Here is a 19985-nt window from a genome sequence, read left to right on the forward strand (position 1 = left end):
TCCAAGTTTTTTGTCGGTGAATTCAATATTGGGGCTTATTAAAAACAACCCTCAGTTGCTTCAACAGAACTCTGCATGGAGGGGGGTGTTGTTACATCACTGGGCGGGGGGGGGGGGTCTCTTGAAACTTCTCCACGATCCAGATCACGAATGTTTCTACAGCTTCCCCCACCCGCCCAGATACAGCAAACCTGGCTACATTCCTAGCACCACAATGATCAAACCAACCTCCAGTGGCATTAAATACCTTGATGTGACCCCACCCAGGCACTGAGCTGGGAAAGGCTGCTGCTGGGTTGGAGGCAGACAGGCCTACGCTGGTCGGGGGGATATTAACATTTCTATTATTATTTGCATTGCAGTAGCTCCTAGGAGCCCTAGCCACGGACCCAGAGCCCATGGTGCTAGGCGCTGTACAAACACATGGTCCCTGCCCCAAGGAGCTTACAATGGGAATATCTTGGTCTATTACATTCATCTTGTTTTTAGTGTCGGTCTGTTGGAGGAGGGAAGCTCCCACCCACAGGGGACAGCTCTGGTTACACCACAGGAAAGGGGAAGGCACCAATGGAAACCATTTCCTCTCTGATGTCGTTTCATGCTAGGCCTCCCCCTTGTCTTGCTCCCATGCCCCTCCCTCATCACCATCTCCCCTCTGTCCCGGTGAGGGACACACCTCATGTCACGAGAGCACGGTGTGGCGGGGAGGGGGTGTCTTGCTGGAAAGAGACTAGGTGCCCTTCGATGGCTCTGCTAACATTTGAACACAAGACCCTACCCTTGGCCAACTGATGCATTTGCCCTAACCCGCCTCACGTGATTCTGACTGACACCCCCCGCTCCCCCCCCCCCCCACACACATTCCTCTGTCCTTACACACACGTGTGTTCCCCCCCCCGCCCCCATTTTAAAAATCTCACTCACGTTTCATGGGTCCCGAAGAAGAAGACTTGGTATTTATTGGAGGAGGATTTGACGGCGGCTTCTGGCATCTCGTCGATCTGTTCAGGGGACACAAATCGTGGGGTGAGACAGAGAACGAACAGCCCCCTACGCCCCAACCCAAAGCCACGCTGAATGGACGCAGCTCCTCCCCCCGACTGTTTTCACCCAAGAGTTACACACACACACACACACACACACACACACACACACACAAAACTCACACCTGGTTTGTTGAGATGCCAGCGCACCCCGATCTTTACACGGCACCTCAACAAACCAGGCGTGAGTTGTGTGTGTGTGTGTGTGTGTGTGTGTGTGTGTGTGTGTGTGTGTGTGTGTGTGTGTGTGTGTAACATTCGAGCCTCAGCCGGGCACAACAATGCTCAGAGATGAATTGAGAACAAAGGCCAGGTGGTTCAGCAACCCTTGATCTCCAAAGTTCTCCAGGAAAGAAGATGGAAATATTTGGGACACGTGTTAGAGGCCAATCGAAAGCATCCCTCCACCCTTCAGCAAAGGGTCGATGTATGAGCTTTAACAATCCAAATCTTCCGTGTTTGTACAGCGCCTTGCTCTTCCAGAGCACCTTTCATGGGCAGATCTCAAAGCGCTTCACAAAGGAAGGTCAGTGTCATTAGCCCCATTTTACAGATGGGCAAACCGAGGCTCGGAGCGGGGAAGTGACTTGCCCAAGGTCACCCAGCAGGCAGAGCCAGGATACAGAGATTGTGCAAAGAGCGGCCCAGGACAGACAGATAGGTGCAGCCTCGTGGATGCTGCTAAGCGATGTGTCATGGCGTAGGCCGTTTTCCAGTTACTTGGAAATGAATCATTTACTGACAAACACACAAGAAAAAAGCAAATAACGTGTTTAAGACATAGTATCCAACCAGCTGCAGGGCTAGCTGAGGAAATTTGCAAATTAAATTATTTGCCCATTGGCAGGGGAGGAGCTGGACGGGTGAGAATCTTAGCATAACACTCGCAGGGAATATTATTTTGCGTGCCCTGAGCTGAGGGCCAGGTTAGCAGAAAGGAGCTAGCAGCACCAGTCTGGCCTCGAGTCGCGCACGGATCAGGGCATGGGTGGAGATCAGGGCCAGACATTGTTCTTGCCCCACAGAGCTCACAGTCTAGACAAAGGAAGGATTTATTACCTCCATTTTACAGAAGGGAAACTGAGGCATGGGGCCGGACCAGGGATTAAAGCCAGCTCTCCAGCCCAGTGCCTTCCCCACACACACACCCTTTCTCCCAGGGGGCTCTTAACCAGGCTTCCTCTGCCCAGCGTGAAGGGCGATTTTACATCCTGAGGCCTGGGCTATATACATCAGCCATCCCCGAATACACTGCCCCACCTGCTGCTGGTGCTTCTTTGCATGTGTGTTGCTCAGGTGGTCTGTCCTTGCTGTGGCATTATGGGATAGCTACCCAGAGCTCCCCTGCACCCCCCCCCCCCCCCCACACACACACACAGCAGGGACCGTCTCTTGTTTTGGGCATGCACCAATCCCAGTTGAGACCTCTGAGCACTGGCGAAACATGACTGGAATGATTAACCATTTTCCCAGAATGCACCAGCCAGGTGTCATGGTTGGTAGCCATACAGCTGCCCCAAGACAGGTGACTTGTGGCGGGGCTGGGACCAAAGCTGCCGGTCAGCACAACTTCCCCATGTGAGTTGTCGTCAGCCAGTGCAGTGCGAGGATCCATTGTTGCACCTGTAGTGGGGACAGGACCTGCACGCTGGTTTTGTACCAACACGATTTATTAACTTGCTTTGCGATAGCGTCCATGGTGCCAGGCGCTGTACAAACACAGAATGAAAGGATAGCCCCTACCCCAAAGAGTTTCCAACCGTCCTATGTCCCTGGGCACAGCGCATGGGGTAAATCAAACCAGCAGCATAGCTTTGAAGCACATCTCTGATCCCAGGGCAGTCAGCAGCCCCCAACTTCATAGAACATTCACCCTGCAGACCTTAATATATTGAACCTTGCAAACAGGGGCATGATCCTCTACCATCCTCGCACAGCCATTCAAACCAGTGCAAAACCAGGGGCCGAAACACAACCAAACCCCCAAGGATCTGGCCTGGCGTGAACGAATGAAATACAGCCAGAGAACCCAGCAGGCATAGGTCGGATGTGCAAATAACCTCCGCAGTGATCGTGGACATTTTACTCTGACTTCTGCTGGACACCCGCAAGCTCTCAGGCAGCCAATTAACTCCTCGCTACTAAATTACGCCTGCCACAGAAATAAAAACACAACAGTTTGCTAAAAACCTTACTTTTCCTGCTCTCCCCCGCCCGCCTCCAAACCCAGCCTTTGCAACTGGTGACAACACAGGGCACGGCCCCGAAGAGCGAGAGATGATTTAGGATTGGCTCTTTTCCTAGCCAACTGTAAGCTCTTGTCTAGACTGGCTCAGACATATTTAGCTCAGCAAATTCGCGGGCCCGCGCTAGGGCCGTGTGCTAAAAGGAATGTCCGTTTGAGAGAATCTGGGGACAGTTGTAACAAAGCAGGAAAAAAAACCCCACCCACAGATCAGATCCAATCAGGACAGCGCTGAGATGGGGAAGGGGAAATTTCCAACTATCAGAGTTGCTTTTTCCTCCCGTACAATTGAGTTGGGCCTGCTCGTGTTTTCACTCCTCTGTGTGTTTATTCTCACGGGGAGGCATGATCTGAAACCATGGCTCTCAACCAAGGGGACACGTACCCCTGGGGGTACGCAGAGTTCTTCCAGGGGGTACATCAGCTCCTCTAGATATTTGCCTAGTTTTACAACAGGCTAAATAAAAAGCCCTAGTGAAGTCAGTGCAAGCTAAAATTTCATACAATGACTTGTTTATACTGCTCTATGTACTATACCCTGAAATGTAAGCACAATATTTATAGTCCAATTGATTTATTTTATAATTATGTGGGGAAAACGAGCAAGTCAGCTACTTTTCAGTAACAATGAGCTGTGACACTGTTGTGTTTTTATGGCAGATTTTGTAAGCAAGTCCTTTTTAAGTGAGGTGAAACGTGGGGGTACGCAAGACAAATCAGACTCCTGAAAAGGGGACAGTCGTCTGGAAAGGTTGAGAGCCGCTGGTCTGAAACATACGTAGATCTGAAGGTTGGGGGAAGGAGGGGGGAGGTAGACCAAGGATCCGTGGATCTAGACTGGCAGAGGGCCCACGGACTTGGTGTAACTCTAAAACAGTGGAGTTGGCTCGCTGGGGTGGAGTCCGCTAGCAATTGGGAGCCAGAGAGAGCATTGGTGGGGGAGCCACTTTGATTTGTTGCCACTTAATCTGAACCCAACCCTGCGCAGTAAGGTTCTTTCCACAGCACTACCGTTACCCCCCAGGGTTGGCCGCTGGGCGATTAAACGGTGCAGCTGGAAAGCGGGCAAGGCTTTCAAACCGGTTTGGGCGCCGACTGATTCCTACGTCCAAACACAGCAATTTCAACCCGCCTAAGAGGGCAACAAAGCAAAACAAATCCAAACGCCATTTAGCAACCAGCTGCTCTCTCTCCTGGCTCAATGAAACGGCCATGAATTCAATCAGGAACGTTTCACTGCAAGATTTAACGCAAATGCACATAGACACGCAGCCTCCAACCGGCCCTAACTCCTACGCCCGACGGTCTGCACCAATCTACACATTGCAACAAGCTTTGGAATTCCCCACCCAGCCCCCCTACCCAGGTCCAGCTGCTACAGGCAGGGAGCGTCTTTTGGGGCTGCGTTTGCACAGTGCGTGGTACCAGGGAGCCCTGACCAGAGCCCTAGCTGGTACTGCAAACACGAATAATGACCAGAAACGTTCATTTTTCTGGTTATTCCTCCGTTTTCCAGGATTCTTCCGAACTGGGCCCCACGCGGTGACAGGGTCAAACTGTTTAAAAACGATTCTCTCGTGTGACGTTTTAGATCTTTGCAAAAATCCTGCACTGATGCAGGGGGGGGCTTGGCGGGTGGGTAGGAAAATAAGCCGGGGAGGGACCAGACTGAATAGTCTTGATTCCAAGGCAACATCGCAGTATCTTCTTTACACCAACGCTCAAGCCAGGAGTCAAGGCCCCTTTTCCAAATCGCTTTCTCATGGCAGCACCAGATCCGGGCATTTCGGAGGCCTAGAGGGACGGTCATTTCCACAGCAAACATTCAAACTGTTCCTAGAAGCCGTGCTGGTATCCAGGAAAAACGGGCTGGGCAGAATACAACATGCAAGACCCAAAGCATCGCCCCTTGTTTCATAAATCGCCCTTCCCCGCAGCAGCTGGTCTAGGGAACACGACACCATGACACAGAGAAATTCCTCAGCCGCCACACACCTCCGCTGCATGGGGTGTCTGACTTCAACCACAACATTAAAATTCTCCACAGCAGGCTGGGATAACAATGCAGCTTTTCCACTTGGCTGGTGATCAAAGGCTGCCCTGCGGGATGTCTGGGGTGGGGTGGGGTGGGGGAGCTAGGGGGTGGGAGGTCATATCCCGGGGCCCTTTGCATGCAGGGAATAGAAAGCCCCGCGCCTAAAAAGAAATAATCACTCCCCCAACGTCTGCCCTCCACTCCTCGGTTTAGAAAGTAGGCAGGAGTGGGGGAAGGGGGTCAATTGTAATTGGATTGGCTGCAAACCATCTAGAAAGGCGAGGGGCGCTATTCAAGTGATGCAGCGTGGGTTAGTAGTGGGGGGTGGGGAGCTGGGAATCGGGGCTCCTGGGTTCTAATCCCAGTTCTGGGAGGGAAGCGTTGTCCAGTGGGTTAGAGCAAAAGGCCCTGGGTGTCAGGCCTCCTGGAAGCTCTGCTGCTGCTGTGCAGTGTGGCTTTCATCAAGTCACTCGCGTCACTCTCTCTGCCTCAGTTTCCCCATCTACGAAATGGGGGACAAGCTGTTTATAAAGAGCTCTGAGATCTGTGTAAGTGCAACACCCCGAACATCCCCTGGTCTTGGGCCTGCCCCCCCCCACAACTTACACTCCCCCCCCCACCCCCTACACACACACCCCCAACTCCATCCCCGCCACCACATAACCCGGCCCCCCAGTCCCGCCAGGTGACCACACACACCAGCTCCCCGCACAGTCACACCAGCTCTTTCACACACAATCACAGTCGCTCGCTCACAATTGCACCCCCGCTTAACCCCCTCCCCCACAGACGCTCACAACATATCACACTACCCCTCCCCCCATACGCTCGCAGCAGCCCCTCCCCCTCCTGCTGCCCCTCCCCCGCCGAGAGCAGTTCCCCTCCTGTGTACACACACACCAGGCCCCCCACCACTCTCACAATGCATCCCTCCACTATCACACCAGAACCTGCATGCACACAACAGACGCACCCACACACCATTGTATGCCACCCTGGGCTCCTCCCACTGGTTCTCTGGCCTGTCCAATAACTGGCTCCCCAGGCTGCCCCGGCCCCTGCCCACTCAGCGTGGAAAAAATGTAGCCCCGGCTGCCCCGCCACCCACTGCCAGGCCTGATAGAGACACCACAAAGGAAACCACAACCTCCTGGTTGGGCCCGATCCCCTGCCCCCAGCCCCACACTCTGTCCTCCCCCACCTCACCCCTGCTCCCGGGGATCATCGCACGCCCGGGACAGACAGGAAAAGAAAGTTTCACGGACGGGGAAACCCACACGTGCCCAAATCAACAGTGCCACGGGCGAGTCGCCCACACATGGCCCCATGCAGCTTGGGTGGAGAGCCGAAGGAACAGGGGCAGGGTGTCTGCCCGAACGGCCGCACGGACCCCAGCTGCAGAATTCAGGTGTTATTCTCCATCCCCGCCAAGGGGAGTTTGCATCTGGAGGTTTCAGGCTGGACCCATCTCTATGATTACGGAGCAGATCACAGGCCTCCCAGATCTAGGAAGAGAATCTAGGAGTCCTGCCCCCCTCCCCATGCTCTGACCACTAGACGACACTCCCCTCCCAGATCTGGGAATAGAACCCAGGAGTCCTGACTCCTCTTCCCCATGCTCTGATTTCCAGCCCACATTCCTGACAGAGGGCTGGGAAGTGAAGTCAGGCATCCAGGTGGAAACCAAACAGAAGCAACATTACACAGCTCAAAGCTACAAAAACAAAAAAGCCCTCAGGAAAAAGACAAGTGGGGGGGGCAGGGGGGAGACGGTGCAGGCCCCCACATCCTTCCCCTGGATAAGGAGTTGCTGCCTACACCTGCCTTGGGTTTTATTCCAGAATCAGAGCAACGTGGGGCTGGAAGGGGCCACGAGAGATCATCAGGGCCAGCCCCTTGCGCTGAGGCAGGGCAAGTAAATCTTCTAAACCAGGGGTCCCCAACACGGTGCCCGCGGGCACGTCTAAGTGCACCCGCGTATGGCCGGCGGACCAGCATCTGCCGGAATGCCGCCGAGAAGCAGCGTCATCTAGAGGCGTCGCGGCCGAAACGCCGCCGATCTTTGCTGCTTCTCGGCGGCGTTTCGGCGGCGACGCCTATTGACATTGCCGCATTTCGGCGGATGCTCGTCCTCCGTGGCTCGTCATCTGGCACCCGCCGGACGAAAAAGATTGGGGATCACTGATCTAGACCATCCTGACTGGGTTTGTCCAGCCTGTTCTGAAAACCCCCCAGTGAAGGGATCCCACAACCTCCCCAGGGTGCCTCCTCCAGAGCTCAATCCCCCGTAAGGGGAAAGTTTTTCCCAATATCGAACCCAAATCTCCCTTGCTGCAGATTCACCCTGTTATTCCTGGTCCCGCCTCCAGTGGCCAGGGAGAACAATTGATCCCCTTCCCCATCCTAACAGCCCTTAATATATTTGAAGACTGTTCTCAGGTCCCCTCCTCCGTCTGCTTTTCTCAGGGCTAAACATTCCAATGCGGCTTATGATCTCATTTCCACCGGCGGCTCTGCCCCACTGTTTGATGGGGGGCGGGGAATATCCCCCATTGGGAAACAAACCAGCAAAGCTTCAGCCCTTCTGCACCCCATGCCCTCCTCCCTTATCTCCCTCCGGTGCCAGGGCGGGTCACAATAATGTCTCCCTTACAGAGCAAATCAACTCTGTGCCCCTCCCTTGCCCACCCAACACAGAGGGCACCTCCAGCCCCTTGGCAAGCAGGTAACAGGGCTGGAGGGCCAGGCTGGGTCAGCCCCTCGGCCGAAACTGAGCGTTTAACGTTGAACCCCACCCTAAGGGCCATGCTGGCAGGGTGGCACCTGTGGTGGGTCCAGGACGCTTCACCCAGTTTATTCCTCCCCGGTCGATGGCAGAGATGGCAACAGAACCCAGGCGTCCTGCCTCTCATCTCCCTGCCCTAATCTAGTCCCTATCCCTGCCTAGCGCTGGGAACTGAACCCAGGGGTCCTTGCTCCCAAACCCCCTCCCACCACGCTAAGAACTAGACACCCCTCACTCCCTTCCCGGAGCTGGGGCTAGAACCCAGGATTCCCGCTTCCCAGTCCTGTGCGCTAGCCGCAGAACGACCGCTCCCTTCCCCCGCCCAAGGACTTGGCTACACAGGAGAGTTAATCTGCAATAAAGCAGGGTGTGAACGTAAAGGGGATTAACTACTCCCAATGACTGCGTGCATGGGCAGCACACCAAGTGGAATTCAGAATCAGGCACAGGGAGTTAATCAGGAACATTGACGGGCCATTGCTGATGGCTCTGGCCAGGCCAGAATCTCCCTCCTAGTCACCCCTCGTCTTCTTAATCTCTTTGTTTCAAAAGGAAAAGAAAAACGCAAGCTCCCCGGCTTTCATCTTCCCCAGGTCAGGGCTGGCTGTGCACAGGTGCGAGGGCTCTCCCTGGGGAGCCGGGAACACAAGCTGCACCTGCCTTTGGGGATAAAGGCGCTCTGGCAACACAACACCACAGGCAAGCGGGGGGGAGACCCAAGCATCGCTCCTCCCCCTACGCAGAAGCTAGCAAGTGGGCTAGGATGGAGAACAGAAACCTCTCTCTGTGCCCAAAGCAGGCCCGCCCCAGGCAAGGTCAGTTTCCCATGCGCCCTACCCTCTGCCAGTGCATGCCTCAGCCCGGGCAAAACGGGCCTTCGGAGCTTTGGCTTCTTTGCTAAATGACTACAGCCAACTGGGGCGGAGGTTTTCCGTGATTTTTTCCAGCCTCCTGCCCCACCGGCTGCAGCGGAAGGCATCTAACCGCAGGAACGCGCCGTGATGACACAGCCTGTCCGTCCCTGGGAGATCTGTCCTAACACCAGGCAGCCAGCGACTGGCTAGGAGGGTTCCTAACTCCAGCTGGGGGCAAAGGAAATTCAGGTTTTGACCAAAGAATTTTTTTTTTTTTTGGCTTCCATTTTTGGCTGAAAACCCCCGAACAGCGAAATATTTCCATTTGGAAAACTGCCGCAGTGCCTTCTGGGAGTTGTAGTTCGGTGGGTTCCTGTCCCAATTTTCCATGGCGGGCCTGGCTCCCTGGCCAGACTACACCCCCCATGAGGCTGTGGGGCTTAAATTATAGGATGGTTCTTGCTTGGGGCTCATCTACAGGTAAAGGGCCAGATCTTCCAAGGGTATGAATCAGCACCGGGGAGTGGGGCAGTTCCCGTTTACACCAGCTCAGGTTCCAAGTCTGGATCATCATCCCATGGAGGGTGTCTATACCGCGTTCAGGTCTCATTAACAAAGCCTGTTTCTTACGGAGCGATTTCATTGGCAGATCTCAAAGCGCTCGACAATCTTGAGTGTGTTTTATCCTCCCAACACCCCACGTGAGATAGGGAACCCCCCCTTGTACACATGGGAAACTGAGGCACGGGCAGTCTAAATGACTTGCCCAAGGTCACATAACAATCCATGGCACTGCAGGGAATTGAACCCGGATCTTCCTGCTGCTTAGTGCACTGGACTATCCTTCCTCTCTAGTCTTCCCCTTCTCCCCAATCCTCCCCCAGTGACAGCCAGTTAAAGATTACAGCAGCTGCTGTTGTTTCAGCAAATAAAAATCACACACACACCAGTCACCCATGTGTGAATAAAAGCAAAAAGTCACTCCCCAGAAGCTTTTTATAGCTTCTAAACATAGCTCCAAGTTTCAGCCAAAGGTAATTCAGCCAAAATGTCCAGAGAAAGCCACCAAAGAGGGCCGGAAGAAAGCCTGGGAGAGGGGTCAGTTTCCTACAACTCAGGTGGGACCTCAGAGGAATCAGAGCTTGTTCTTGGGTAGTGAGGTGTTGGAATCAAAAACACTGACCCCTGGGAGCCAGGACTCCTGGGCTCTGCCGCTGACTCACTGTGTGATCTCGGGCAAGTCACATGCCTGCTCCGTGACTGCTGCTCAGTTTCCCCATCTGTAAAATGGGCATCAGACCTACCTAAATCACAGAGCTGCTGCGGGGAGTTAGTTAAGGTTTGAAAAAGGGTTCCGTAATCCTGGGAGGGACGGCTGCATAAGCACAGCACAATATTAGAGCACATTTTAATGTCATATACTCAGTAAATTATGTCTACGGTAACGGATTCTTGACTGGACAAGCGCAGAGCCCGAACGACAGTTCTACAGAGCGCATTAAAGATTAGCCGAGGTGCTTTGCAGGGTGAAGCAGGGCTGCAATTAGCGACCTGGGGAGGCGATCCTGGCTCCGCTCTGGTGATAGAACCTGGGTCACTAACAGATTATTACAGCACCAACGTTAACTCTCCGCTCCCACCCCAGTATTTAAAAAGCCCCTGACCCCAAAACTCCTCCAAAGCCAACGAGCGTTGGGGAGACCCGGACTCTTGGCAGCTGTTTGCGAACAAGAGTTACAAATCAATCGATATGGACTTCAGCCAGGGGGAACCACGGTACAGTGTGTTCTGAATGGGCAAAGTGCTCACATCTAGGAAAACCTAAGGGCCAAATCAGGACAATTCCCCACGTCCAGACTGATGATGGATTGGATTGGGAGTCTACCCTGCACAGTCTCCGGTCACTATCCAGGCAGGGGGGTCCAGTGGGCAGCACACAGTGGGCAGCACACTGGGACATGTGGGTTCTATGCCTAACGTGGGGCTGGCTTTTCAGATGCTCCGTGCCCAAAACAGAGGGGTGAATTTTGAAAAGAGCTCAGCTCCTGTTGTCCAGAACTCCTTGGAAATCAGGCCATGAGTGTGACGCCGCACTCCATAATGCTTTAGAGAAATATGCTTATGAAGGTAAACGTGACATAACTGGAATATGTTTTATGCTAAATCTGCCATGTAACATATCTTTGCAAAGAATATGTTCTTCTGCATGTATCCATCCTATCCGTATGCATGTATCATTTTTATATCTGAAGTTATGAGCGTTGGCTTTATGCTTGTATTTAAAGTGTTTGCTGTAGAAAGCACCTAGGGCAGTTTTGGTCAAGATAGTGTGAAGGGGTTATTCAAGTAATTGGGAGTACTTGGCGAACAATGAACCTTGATAGATGCCAATCCACATCTGAGCTTTTCTGGGAATGTCCTGTAGAAAACTGAGTCATGCATGGACATGTGATTTGCCCAGGTGACTCCCAAACTCGATTTTGTAGCTGGACTCTCTCTCCCCCTGTGTAGAAGTTTCCACTCACAAGAGAAAGTCTATGGAAGCCCCTCCATTTTGTCTTCAACTGACTCAGGAGATATCCTTTGGGGGTTGAGAGGCTACCTGAAAGAAACTGGAACAAAGGACAGTAACTACAGGGGTGTGGGATTGCTGGACCCAGACTAGAAAGAGGCCAGTCTGTAAAAGAAGCTTATTGGAACATCTCTGAGGGTGAGATTTCATCTGTGATCACTTTCTTACTGTATTAGGCTTAGACTTGCGTGTTTTGTTTTGCTTTGCTTGTTAATTCACTTTGTTCTGTTATTACTTGGAACCACTTAAATCCTAATTTTTGTATTTAATAAAATCACTTTTTACTTATTAATTAACCCAGAGTATGTATTAATATGAGGGGGGAGGGGAAACAGCTGTGCATCTCTCTCTATCACTGTTATAGAGGGCGAACAATTTATGAGTTTACCCTGTATAAGCTTTATAGAGGGTGAAACAGATTTATTTGGGGTTTGGACCCCATTGGGGGTTGGGTATCTGAGTGCTGGAGACAGGAGCACTTCTTAAGCTGTTTTCAGTTAAGGCTGCAGCATGTGGGGGATGTGGTTCAGACATGGATCTGTGTTTGCAGCAGGCAAGCGTGTCTGGCTCAAACCAGGCAAGGCACTGAAGTCCCAAGCTGTCAGGGAAAACAGACTCAGAGGTAGTCTAGGCACATCAGGTGGCAGTCTCAAAGGGGTTTCTGTGATCCAATCCGTCACAATGATATTGCTCCGTGCCTCAGTTTCCCCGTCTCTGAATCGATAACAATCCTTTCTTTCACCCATCCTTTGTTTAGGCCATGAGCTCTTCAGGGCAGGGACTGTCTCTCCCTGGGTGTGGGGGAAGCACCTGGCGCAACGGGTCCTGATCTCAGCTGGTGCCTCTAGGTGGCTGCTTTAATACATACAAACCACAGAGCGGAGAGGGGTCGGCTCATGAAGGTGCTGCGTTCAGCCCTGAATTCCATGCACATATCATCAACTTGACTTTACCCTCCTGGGCTGGTGAAACAGGGAGGTTTCAATATCATCATCCTTGTTTAACAGATAGGGAAACTGAGGCACAGAGCAGGAGAAGGACCAGTTCAAGCTTTGTGAGAGCCAAGACTAGAACTCACTGATTTCCAGCCTCCAGTCTTCTGTTCTGGACATTTTTATTATTACAGCACTGCCTAGCGGTGCCAGGCGCTGTACATACACCCAGTGAGAGACAGCCCCTGCCCTGAAGAGCTCTCAGTCGGTGTAGAAAAAAGATGGGAGGGGAAACTGAGGCAGAGAGAGGGGAAATGACTTGCCCGAGGTCGCCCACCAGGTCTGTGGCGGAGCCAAGAAGAGAATGCAGGACTCCTGATCAGGGCCGGCTCTAGCGTTTTTGCCACCCCAAGCAGGGGGAAAAAAAAAAAAAAGCCGCGATCACAAGCGGCGGCAGCTCTACCGCCGCTTCATTCTACAGCAGCAATTCGGCAGCAGGTCCTTCGCTACGAGAGGGAGTGACGGCCCCGCCGCCGAACAGCCGGACGTGCTGCCCCCCTGCATTGGCTGCCCCAGGCACCTGCTTGCTGGGCTGGTGTCTGGAGCCGGCCCTGCTCGTGAGTCCCAGTGCAGGGCCTCTTTAGACCCGTAAGTCTCATCGCTTGGTGTGTCAGGAACTAAGCTGCAACATGGCCCCCTGCCCTTGTGTGCAGGGCTGGACTCAGCTCCCCCGGTTTGCAGTGGGACCTCGGCTACCTGGCTCTCGTCCTGGGGAATGGGGGGGGGGGAAAGGAGGGTCAGGTCTCCTCTCATCTACTCCTTGCTCCCGCTGCTGGGAGAGGACGCGCCAAAGCTGCAGGATCACGAAATATACCTGCCCAGGGACTGTAACCGCAGCCGGGGAAGCTGTTAGCCCGCAACAGACAGGAAGCAACAGGGTTTTCGATTTCAGGCTGTTTGCTGCCTCCCTGACTCCACAGCCCCCTAGAAAATCATGGAGCCCCAAGTCATTTCACATGGATTCTGTGCCCCGGGGTGGGGAGGCTGGCTTCAGCGATACCCAGGACTGGGCCTTGTTTTGATCTGTTCCCGGCTCTGCATTGAGATCTCATCCCCCAGGGCAGCACCAACCTACAACACTCCAGTCACACTGGGGCAGAGAGGGGTGGGCTGCACAGGGGGCTGGGAGCCAGGAGCACAGGCTGGGGCCAGGTGGAGGGAAACTTCCTGACCCCACATCAGTTTAATTGCATGAGACTCTGTTTAATGCCAGCGTGCACTGGTGGGAGTGGGCTGGATTCCAGTGGCGTCGCTGCACTCGTGCAAACCCCTCATGTAACAGGTGCTGCACTGATGTAAAAAAAGTGACTGGCTCCCGTGCGACGTGCACCGGTGCAAGGAATTTACCCTAGGGATTTGCACTAATGCAGCGACGTAGGTGCAAAAAATCCACTGATCCCTTGAGCCTGCCCAAGAATCTTAGCGTGGTTGATAAACGAAGCCTCCTTGTCTGCGGGTACCGGATAACCAGGGCCGGAAGGAGGCCAGCTGCAAATAAGGAGTTACGTGATGGGGACTGGCTACTGGCTGGAAAGGTTAGGAGCAGGGGCCGCGAGTGAGGACCCATGAGGTGAGGCTCCAGGTACGCTATTACAGTAGCTGCAGGGGGGTACAGTGTGGCCTAGTGGACAGAGTACTGGATGCAGAGACCTGGGTTCTAGTCCCAGCTCTGGCACTGACATGCTGAGTGACTGTGGGCAAGTCAACCCGCCTGGTGCCTCAGTTTCCCCCGCTGGAAAATGAGGCTAAACGACAGGACTTCGTAAAGTCCATTGAGATCCACTGATGACAAGTCCAGCGTAAGGGCTAAGTGCGACTGTATGAAAGTCCCTCCACCCCTCGTATTAATGGATTTCATTCCTCCCATCCTCCCCGGGAGGCTGGAAAGAATTATCCCCAATTTACAGATGGGGAAACTGAGGCACACAGTGACCAAGGCCCAGATTTTTAAGGGCTCAGCATTGCAAATGTAATGCCTCGAAGAGCCTAAGTCCCAAGTGCCTAAATCCCTTTTTAGGCGTGGGCTCCTAAACCCGTTAAGTTTGCAACACTGAGCGCAGCAATGCCTCAGTGCCTTTAAAAACCAGAGCCGAAATGGTTGGCCCAAGGTCCAACAGGGAGTCCGTAGCAATACTGGGGTCTGAACCCAGGATATCCTAACTCCCAGTCTAGTACCCTACCCACTATCTCGGGGGGTAGGTCTGTGACTCCACATATCACAGCACCCAGAGCTCTGCATCTCCGCCACACGCCTTTGTCTTTCACTAGCAGTGGTGCCCGCAGCCGTGCACATGTGCAGGGGTGCCAATTGGGGGGGAGGGGGCAAAGGGAGTGTGCCTCAGGCCCCCCATTTGAGAGCCCTCCCCCCAAAGCCATCACAAGGGAGGGGTGGCCGGACCAAACCAGGGCCAGGCTGTGACCCCACATGCCAAGTCACGATGCCTGGGGCGGGGAGCCAGGCCCAGCCTCGCGGGATACGAGCTGCCGCTGCGAGGCGAGTGCGGTTCAGTCGTGCGAACCACGTGAAAACACGTCTGAGGGGGGGCCCTGGACAGAAGCCGAGCGGGGCAACGCTGAGCGACGCTTGTTGCTTTCCCCGGCCGTTCTCCACAGCACCGGGGAGTCCCACCCGCTCACAATAAGAGGCCTGGGCGGCAGGAGTGAGGATCGAACCCAGCTCTGCTGCCCGGCGATGCAGGGGCGCTGCTCACCCCAGCCAGGCTGAACACAGAAAGCTCTGTCGTACGGTCACGTACGGACCGGGGAGAAGTGACTCAAGGCTGGTGACTAATCGAACTTGCCTCTGCTACATGCGATAGCAGATGATAGGCAAGCTTCCCTGGCACCGCTCTGCATGTGCCCTCCAATCCCGCCCCCAGCCCCCCTGCTACCCCAGCCCTTAGCTCCACTCACACAGGCAATGCCCCCCACCTCTGTCAGTGCCCCCTCCAATCCTGATTTGCAGCCCCCCGTGCCATTCCAAGCCCTGAGTTCCCCACCCCAGCAACTGTGCCCGCAACTCCCCTGGGCCTCCCCTGATTCATAGGCTGTGCTGGGAGGCTGAGTGTCTGCAAAGTGCTTCAGGATCCTCCATGATCAGCTAGTCTCTGTTTTGCAATATGAAAAGGCCCCATTGCTTCTGCTGCTGGAGCAGGAACGTGCCAGGCTGCAGCTAGCGATGGGCCGGCCCCAGCCAACCAGCAGCCCCAGCACGGCTGATGCGGGTTGGAATTGGTTCCCTAGCCTGATTCCATAGGACAAAGGTCAGGCCCGCCCTTCCGCGCAGCTGTCACGCCCTAGGCTGTGCCAGCAAACTACAAGATCACAGGGTTTAAGCTTTAAGAATGTGTGTTGCGTGGACCGCCTGCCTTCCTCCCCCCACCTCCGATCTGAAATCCGAATGGGGGAGTGGGAGCTTGGCAAAGGTGTTCCCACATCTCGGCCCCGCTTCGGAGTGGCTGTGACTAATCTTGAGCAGCGATGAGAAAGGAACAATGACTCAGAGTCACAGCAGACTAGCTCCCGATTCCATACACCCCCACCCACCGAGGACAATGCTGGCCCACAGCTCTCAGACCCCGGGCCCAATTCTGGTGTTTGCACCATTCTGGCAGCATAAAGGAGCTTTGGTGTAAACATGTAATGTACCCAAGAGTCTGACGGGCCCCCCGGAGTCTGACTCATTTAATTCAAACCGCACGGTACCCCTGGGAAATAGGGATTACACCCACTTTTACAAGTGGGTAAACTGAGGCAGCAAGGGGCCGAGCTACTCGCCCACAATCACTTATTCTGTGTATTGCGGCGGCACCTCGAGGCGCCATGCGAGATCAGGGCCCCGCTGTGCCGGGCGCGGCACAGGCACAGAGCAAGAGACAGTCCCTGCCCCGAAAAGCCAAGTCTGAACTGATGAGACAGACGGCGGGATGAGAGACGAAACGGTGACAGCACGAGAGGGCAGCGACAGAGCCAGGAGCGGAACCCAGGGCTCCTGGCACAGGACCCTAACCACTAGTCCACCCAGCCTCTCCCAAAGTAAGAGTTGATAGCAGAAATGGGGGTGATTCTTGGGATTCCCTCTCCCCGCCTCCCCCAGGTCCCACCACTGGGCAGCCCAACATCCTTTTTTACTTTGAATCCCTTCCAGCGCATGATTCAAAAGGATTCAAAAGCACTGGGCTTAGGATCAGGGCCTTCGCAGACCCCACTGCCTTCAGCTGGTGTCGCAGTTCTGACGGGACGTTCCCCCCTCTCCCCAGAAGCATCAGTGGCCGTGTGCTCCAACTCCCCCGCCCCGCCCCCGACTGTTGTTATCCCGCTTTCTACAGCAGGGCCCTGCCCCCTTGAACAGCCATTTTCTCCAGCACCACATGCGTGTGAGTCACTGTCACCCCGACCCGGGAACCGCTGTGTGCACAAGGTGCGATCCCCGGGGGCACCAGGGGCTGAGAGACGACGGGTGACATTTTCAAGAGGGTCTAAATGACTCCTGGCCCTGGGATTCAAGCCGGGGAATTGCCCAGTGCCCTCAGCTCCCTGCAGGATCAGGCCCGTCGGGGAGCAGCGGGAGATGCCCAGGGCCTGGCTCTCGCTGACAGCGCGCTCTGGGTGAGTGGGAATGTAACCGACACCCACCGCAAGGCCCCAGAGCAGCGTAAAGGAGCCTGGGTGCAAAGGAGAATCAGGCCCCCGGGGTTTCATGTTTACATTTTATCAGCAGGAAGGTCAGGCAGCAACCCAGCTGCCGCGCGCAGGCCCTGTGCAGGGAGAGGTTGCAATAACCCAGGCCTCCTTTATCTTTTCCAGGGGATTGCTCAGCCTGCTCCTGCTCGGTCGCTTTCCCTGGGGCCGACTTTCTCCAGCTCGCTTTCAGCTCCCAGCTGCAGCTCTTTGGGGGGAGGAGGGGTAAGAGGCAGGTCATATGATCTAAAGCACCCAGTCACCTCAAATAGGGGTCTGGGGTCAGAGCACAGAATCCTGAGCTGGACGGGAGTCGAGCCAGGAGCGCCCTGGGGTCTCTCTTCCACCGCTTCTTATGGGAACTCGGGCATAGCGCTTCCCACGCCATGCCCGTGCCTCAGTTTCCCCCACCTGTAAAATGGGGGAGTGTGACCCTGACGGGGCACACGGTGAAAATTCAGACTGTTGCTGTAGCAGTGTGACAGGCTGACAATGTTGGTTACCTGTTTAGCTCGAGTGTCGTGGGCAGGCCGTGCAGCCTAATGGCTAGGACTCGGGAAACCTGGCCTCCCTGCTGGGTGATCTTGGGCAAGTCGCTTCCCCTCCTGTCCCTGAGTTCCCCTTCCCATTCTTTGTCTGCCTTGGCTATTTAGATTGTAGGTGGGGGGGGGGGGGGGGGGGGGGGGAGCTGTCTCTTATGTCTGTACAGCGCCGAGCACAATGGGGTCTTGGCCCACGAGTGGGGCTCCTAGCCACTACCACCCCATGAATGGTAAAGATGTGCCCCACTGCCCTCTGCTGGATGGAATCGGAGCAGTTCAGTAGTGTGTCACAGGCCCTAGACTGCCCTCTGCGAGCGGGTGATTCTCCCGTCGCTCGGAACAGGAAGCTGAGAGTTCTGTCTCCGTGCCGTGCCAAGAGGCTGTGGCAGGCCACGGGATCCCAGGCTTGGTACCGTAGCATTTTTAGCACACACCGAATCCTTGAACGCCAGAGTCTCTGCTTTAGAGAGAGGCCGACTCCCCCAGCGAGGGATGAAGGTCAGAGCAAGGGATGCTACTCCGACAACAGCCCCCGGGCACTGCCCCCGACAACAGGGCTGGGCAGGAGGGAATGGGACAGGCCTGAGAACAGGACAGAGAAAAGAAAATAATACTGCGCTCGCTCTCTGCCACCGGAGAGCCTCAGACATCCCCTCAGCCAGCCTGGCATGCGACGCGTCTGCATTACTGCACGTCCCATACACTGGGCAGGGGAAGGGGGGCTGGGCTGGCTCTGCAGAGGGGCCCCTGGTGAGCAGTTCGGAGGCTCCCAGCAGCGCTGAGAGGAGACGGGCAAGTCGAGACCAGATTAACTCCCCCGGGCATTGGGGCAGTATCTGCTCCATGTGGACGGCATCCACACAGCTGGCCTCTGCACCTCCTCCTCCAAGCAGCACCCCGACCCTTTCCCTTGCCTGGATCACGCCGTGCGAGGCAAACAGACGTCCACCAGGACGGGCAGAGTATGGGCTGAGGGCAAACACACTTGTGTCATCTGCCTTCCGAAGCAGGACTCAAAAGCAACTCTCTCGGGTGGGTGGCAAAAGGCTACTCGGCGAGTCACAGAGCTCCCTGCATATGCGCAGAAAACCAGCCAGGTTCTAATCTCAGTGTAAAGCCAGAAAAACTCTGGAATTAAATTAGCATCTCCGAGACCAGCTGGAAAAATCTGTTGCGGTCTCATTTATCGAGGAGAACTTCACCCCAGGACTAGCGCCGAGTGAGAATTTTCCAGCAGGACTTTTTTCCATTGGAAAACGCCATTGCGCGGAAATCGAAACTTCCTGCGGGAACATGGCGACTTTGACAAAATTTAGGGTTTGTCTGTTTTTTTGGGGGAGGTGGGGGGATGAGGGATAAGGTCGTAATGCTCAATTTTTGCCATCTGCAGAAGAGAACATGTTGACTTTCCATTTTGAAACTGGACATCCTAAATTACAGTTGACGTGATAAGCGATAACACAATGAACATTTCCACAAAACCTGCGAAAATTCCCTTTTGCGGGAAATTCGGAAACTCCGACGCCGAACGAAAGCCAGCTTGGAAGTCACGGAAGAGCCAGCCCGGGCCTGAAGGAGGCCTTGAGATTGGGCACCGTGCCCTGGAGGAACAGAGGCTGGGTGAGGCCTTCAGGGCGATGCCTTTGAAGTGCTGGGTGTGCATTGAGGAGAAGCTGCCCATTCCCCCAGGGCCGTCTCTGGAGCGCTGGGGTGGCGTCACTGGCGTGCCCGACCCAATTGGCTTCCTTGGGGTGTTCCTAGGAGGGGGTGGGCTATGGGCAGAAAGCTAAGCAAGGTCCGCCTCGCTCCGTGACTGGATGGGAAACCCACCGTCCTGCTGGAAGGGGAACTGGTGATTCAATAGGACCCTCGGAGTCGGGGCGAACCTCAGCCAAAGTGCTGGAGGAAGCAGTGCGTGTGACTCAGTAGGGGGCGCTCTCCCTTCCTGGTCAGTGCTGGAGGTGGGTTAGGTGCCCGGTTAAACACAGCTGATCCGTTACGCTGGGACCTTAACGCTGGGACGTTCAGATCCCAGCTCCTTAACTTTACACCCCCCTCATTCGGTGCTGATAAGACCCTTCCTCTCATCAGTCAAAGAGAGGAAAACGCTTGGGAACTTATCTCACTGGCAAGCCCAAGACGACTTTATTACGGGGGAGGGAATTTCCAATAGCACGGCAAATTGGCCGGATCTACCCACAATCCTTATACCAGTAGAACTGCATCAACTAAGGCAG

The 19985-nt window shown here is 54.8% G+C and overlaps 1 protein-coding gene across 1 annotated transcript in view; it reads right to left on the reverse strand.

Moving 5' to 3' along the window:
• HDGF (heparin binding growth factor) overlaps positions 1-19985 on the reverse strand; it is a 32949-nt gene that overhangs the window by 3910 nt on the left and 9054 nt on the right. Inside the window, exon 2 of the mRNA XM_034756407.1 lies at positions 925-1001. Coding sequence (XP_034612298.1) covers positions 925-1001 — 77 coding nt within the window. The remainder of the gene's footprint in view (positions 1-924; positions 1002-19985) is intronic.

This window comes from Trachemys scripta, chromosome 24 (genome assembly GCF_013100865.1).
Source record: "Trachemys scripta elegans isolate TJP31775 chromosome 24, CAS_Tse_1.0, whole genome shotgun sequence".
In the NCBI taxonomy this organism is placed as follows: Eukaryota; Metazoa; Chordata; order Testudines; family Emydidae; genus Trachemys; species Trachemys scripta.